The sequence below is a fragment of the Juglans regia genome, chromosome 8, assembly GCF_001411555.2.
Source record: "Juglans regia cultivar Chandler chromosome 8, Walnut 2.0, whole genome shotgun sequence".
Classification (NCBI taxonomy): domain Eukaryota; kingdom Viridiplantae; phylum Streptophyta; class Magnoliopsida; order Fagales; family Juglandaceae; genus Juglans; species Juglans regia.
In genome coordinates, this window is record NC_049908.1 from 26,340,420 (window position 1) to 26,345,823 (window position 5,404).

At 37.1% G+C, this 5,404-nt stretch overlaps 1 protein-coding gene across 1 annotated transcript; it reads right to left on the reverse strand.

Annotated features, from left to right (window-relative positions):
* Positions 1 to 2,340: 2,340 nt before the first annotated feature.
* On the reverse strand, positions 2,341 to 4,449 carry LOC109003643 (L-type lectin-domain containing receptor kinase IX.1-like). The gene has a single exon (XM_018981877.2). The coding sequence runs from the start codon at positions 4,447 to 4,449 to the stop codon at positions 2,341 to 2,343; it is 2,109 nt and encodes a 702-aa protein (XP_018837422.1).
* Between the last annotated feature and the right edge of the window lie 955 nt (positions 4,450 to 5,404).

Genomic DNA, 5,404 nt, shown 5'->3' on the forward strand with positions numbered 1-5,404 from the left:
CGGCTACGTTACTTCCTAGTGGCATATAGTACATAGAATTTTTTGTCACATAAATAATAGTTTTTTTTCTTGAGTTTTTAGATTTTATCATTGGTATAGTGAGAGCCCGACCCGGCCACCAAATAAGAAATGTATAAAATAGTAGCTAGCAAGGAGAATTGGCTTTCAAATTTAAGAATGTTAAGCAGTTGATGTTTTGTGATACATATGGCAGATTTGTCTCGGTCCAACTACTGTACAAGTACTTGTGAAGGGCACAGAGAATAATGAGGCTTACGACCATTTTCAGCTGCTGTAGAGCTAGGAGGCTGAACTAGGCCCAATGCATGAGCCCATGGCTACATCATGGGTCCTGCAAAAAAAATTAAAGATGCAAAACTTCATTTAAGAGATAAAGTTATAAAGGTGGTTGGAAGGGATATTTTTAGTCTCCACTAGACCAAGTCAAGGAAACCCAATGGTCAGGATGTAACTGACCCACCAAGCGATGAAGGAGAAAGAGGGCCTAGAGCCTAGGTGGAAAAAGGATCAGCATTGAAAATGATAATACCTGCTTTGATGCAACCTAACCGGATGACTTGCGAGGACTCCACACCGCATTAAATATGCAAATATGAAGCGCAGATAGGATATCCTGATGTGAGGCATTGTTCCTAGCTAACAAATTGCCCAGATAGTGATTGCACTCACCCACCTACCACAGGGGATGTGACCTGGGAGAACTACGTTGTATTAAATGTGACGGCACGGTACCCTATATAGGAGACGGACGCCCCTAACACAGGAAGTGGGGCCCACCTCGACAGGAAGAGTCAAGACTTGACCAAGTCAAAAATCGACCTGGGCATTGTATTAAGCACTCTTACATTGGAAATCCTCTCTATCACCATAATAACTAACCTAGGCATTGGAGGTGCTTAATCACTACTGAGCCTTTACATTGCTTGTGTAGGATCGTTGAGCTCGTGAGTCGGTGTGCAAAATAAGTCGTCAACAGTAGAAATGCACGATATATCCTTTATATCATTGGAAAGAAGGTAATAATCCGCATAGTGAGTTTACTTGAGGGAATTAATTCTTTCAAGTTAGAGGGTTGTAGCTATTATATATTGAGTCAATTTATACATTGAAATTTTTAAAGAGTGACAACCTGCAAGTACGTTATAAAGATAGATTCAGCATTATGATCCTATTGTATTAAATGCTGCTCTGGCAATGTGAACTACAACGTTAAATATAAAAAATGTTTGGATAAAATAATTGTAGAAAATCTTGATATGCTTGATTAAATATTCCCTTTCATTATGAATATGTGAATGAAAAGAAAAAAACTTTTTGCCAATGCTTAAAAAAAAAGAAAAAAAGCAGGTGATTTTCTTGGAATATGACAGATTAATTAATTAATATTCAAACTCGGTAAGTAAAGAAAACGTCAAGCAATTAATGATCACCAGTGAGGTGGTCCTTGATATATATATAAATATATATATATATATATATATATATATATATATATATATATTTTCGAAAGAAGGTGGTCCTTGATCTTGTAGAGCCATCTTCTTCATAGAAGTCGAATATTCCTTCTAATTAATTTGATCTATTACTAACATATATTATATATATTGATCCCAACCCTTGATTTTTTCCTCTCGTTTTTGTTTGCGTCTATATAAATTACTTTGAGCTTTTATTCTAAAATTAAAATTAGAGCCCCTCAAAATAATTAGAGTGCAAGAACGTTTCTCTCTCAAATTACGTGAAATCTCGTGCATGCAGTACCATATATCCTTAATTTTATACTAAGAAAATACTTTAGACACAAAGATTATATAAAAATAAATCCATAAATTGATGTGGCTTGATTTGATAAGTCAAATTGTAAAGTTACTTTTATTGTAAAGTAGATATAATGGATGCTATAAAACTATATACATTAGTTTGTAGGTTTATTTTTGTATAATCTGTTTGTGTAGGTAGCAATTCTCTTATACTAAATACAAAATATAGCCAAGATCAACCAATTCAACCATGATCAGTATTTCCCCTTGAGTTTTCATGTTTCTCTACGCTTCTTATAAATCGAGTTGTCGGCTAATTAGGACGTTTGTTTTGTGTATAGGACGATGTGGAGACAAATTAAAATGCCTTTGGAGCGTTAGTACTACCATATATATCAAACTTTACTAGCGCCAAAAGAACGAAGAATCTAATACTAATACAAGTTTTAAGCAACATTACCCGATTCGCCAAAATCCTAATTGCTATGAAGATAATTAATATCGGAGAATATGAAAAAGAAAATACACAAATCAATGCGGCCTAATTGAAGTAAATCTATTAAACATGATTATAAGCATGATTGACACCCGAATCTAGAAGAGCTATTGCAGAACCCGCAGACGTATTTGACAAATAAGTAGAGCAACTGCTACATGAACACTGTGTCCGGTCTTTCGTTGACCCTGTGTGACCCAATGATGTATCGGAGAATATACATGACATATTCACCGAAGGTAGAGAGTACATTGGCACCGGAAACTTTGAGGGAAGTTCAGGCAATGGAGCTTCGGAATTAAGAACATTTATCACTCGCTTTATTGAAGGTCGGATAATGGGATCGGGATGGCAACACCATAGCCCAACTACCATCAAGCGTTCCATTTGCTGCTCATCAAATTCCATGCTTAATCCCTTGTCAACAGCTTCAAGGATTTGGCCTTTTCCATAGAGATTCCATACCCACTCTACTAGCCTTACCTTGCTCTGTTCTTCCCTTGGGTCCACTGGCTTTCTTCCACATGCAATCTCAAGGCAAACCACCCCAAAACTATAGACATCAGATTCCTTACTTGCCCTGCCTGTGGTGACACACTCTGGGGCTAGGTAGCCCAGAGTGCCTGCCAAAATAGTTGTTTGTGACCCCAACTCATGGTCTACAAGCCTCGCAAGACCAAAATCACCAAGCTTGGCATTGAAATTTGCATCCAACATGATGTTGCTTGACTTGATATCTCTGTGAACTACACATTGTTCCCATTCTTCATGAAGGTACAACAAAGATGAAGCCAATCCAAGGGCTATCTTATCCCTTACTGGCCATGTTAGCATAATCTTTCCTCCAAAAAGATGAGTATCAAGGCTTCCATTAGGCATGTACTCGTACACGAGGAGGAACTCACCCTGTGCATGGCACCAACCAATAAGTTGAACCAAATTTCTGTGTCTTAAACGACTTATGATTTTCACTTCTGACATATACTCCTTTCTCCCTTGCTTTGATCCTTTCGAGACCCTCTTAACAGCAATTTCTGTACTGGATTCACTTAAGAAACCCTTATAAACGCCTCCGAATCCTCCCTCCCCAAGCTTCCCTCCTTCGGCAAAGTTGTTTGTTGCATGAGCGAGTTCACGATAAGTGAACCTCCTTGGCCCAGTTCCCTTTTCAAATTCATCATCCATAAAGACATCATCGTCCAAACCTTCATTTTCTCCGTCACCCCTTTTTCTCCAATAGACGAACCAAAGTAGACCTAATCCACAACTCAATACACCAAAACCCACACCTAAACCAACCCCCAACCCCACTTTGTTTTTTTTGTTAACTTCATTTTCGACCTCCAAACTTGAATTGAATGACCAAGAACTTATTCTATGTATTTCTGTGTAATTACCTGTAGCAGCGGAGAAACCAACTCTAACCAAATCAGGCAACTCGCTCAAATCAACTTTATGGGAAAGGCTGGAGTTGCCGCCAAAGACAGGATTCTCAGCATACGTTAGGAAAACACTAAGATTTTGGGTAGTTGAGTTATAACTTACCCATGTGTTTGCCTTTGATCCATTCCTGATGCTGCTTTTCCATGTGACATTCGCCACAGAGACAATGGAATTGACATTGATTCCTACATGCTTATCATCTGGATCCCAGCTGTCTTCGAAACTGTCAAACTCAACTGCCACAATTTTATTCAATGAGGTGTTAGTACTGAAATTGGATCCAGCACTAAACAGTCCAAGAGACCCTTCTCCGGAAATTTTTGGCATTACATATTCAAATGGTGCGATGAAGAAGGCAATCCCTTCACCATAATCTGAGGCATTCAAAGAATCGATGATAAAGGAGAAATGAGTAGTGAAATCGGCAACCTTCCCAGTTCTTGAATCCCGGAGGCGGACAGCTTCTTTATATGAGGCATGACCTACACTTCCATTTATGGGGCCATTGCGTTGATTCAATGTGAGCTCAAGAACTCCATCACTAGACGGTTCTGCATGACCCTCAAATTTTATGTTTTCGATCATATTCACCTGGAAACTAGGGAAGTTGAAGGAAAATGACTTAGCATGGGGAAGCAGAAAAAAAAAGAAGATGAAGAAATGATTCAAAAGGCGTCGATGGATGTTTCGAGGTTGAAGAATGCATGAAACTATGTTGGAGAGCGCCATTGTTGAAACGCATATAGAAAGAAAGAAATTCGTTTATATATATATATGCATTCAAGATCTGGAATGCTAATTCAACATTAATATGGTTTAAGATAGTTGGTCAATTAATTTAATTTACCTCTTCAATTATAAACATAAATATATAGATTACAATTGCTCAGTCTATTAATGCAGCCACTTATGGTTATAACTTATAATAAGGAAGAGTACTTACGACGTTGCTCCCAAGCACTTAATTAATCAAATACAAGCTTGAATCATGATCTTGAATGAAAGTTTCAACCAAATGTGGCATCCTATACCTAGAAGACAAGCCAATACGTGTTCGAACTATATTTTTTTAATTCATCCGTGGTCTTTTCAGCATACGCGCGCTCGCTTTGGTTGTCTGCTTCTGTGTTTTGTTGTTCCACCTACTCCAACTCATCAGGAACCACATTTTTATTATATTAAGGTTTTTTGGACTAGTTCAAATGCAACTATATATAAATATAGAGAAAATATATTTGTAACTATGAATTGTATAATCGTCGCGTAATCGTTTTGAAAAAAAAATGAATAAAGCATGAGACTCATGTGAAAAAAAAATTAATTTTTTAATAGTAGACTTCATTTTTTAAAAAACGATTACGCACTTTAAGATTGTATGTAGAATTACTTATAATTATATATATCTTGACGATCAAGATCAAGAAAATGCAGACACATATTTATGTACGAATTACTAGTCTTTGTCGAATAAATATTAGACCTATGATCATCATCAGTATGTCATCCACTCGATCCCTATTTGTGTCCTTTTTGTTTTCTTAGCTTATACCTTTTAAATTTTATAATTAATGGATTCATAAAATATTATTTAAGTGAAATTTGTCTGCCGGCCATCATAGCTCTTGATGATGGCCGCATGTATTTTGGCACGCTATATAAAAGATCCTAGCCAATGGTCAGCTCT

Bases quoted from the DNA above. Each gene is read 5' to 3' on its own strand.
- LOC109003643 (XM_018981877.2), bottom strand. From the start codon at position 4,449: ATGGCGCTCTCCAACATAGTTTCATGCATTCTTCAACCTCGAAACATC.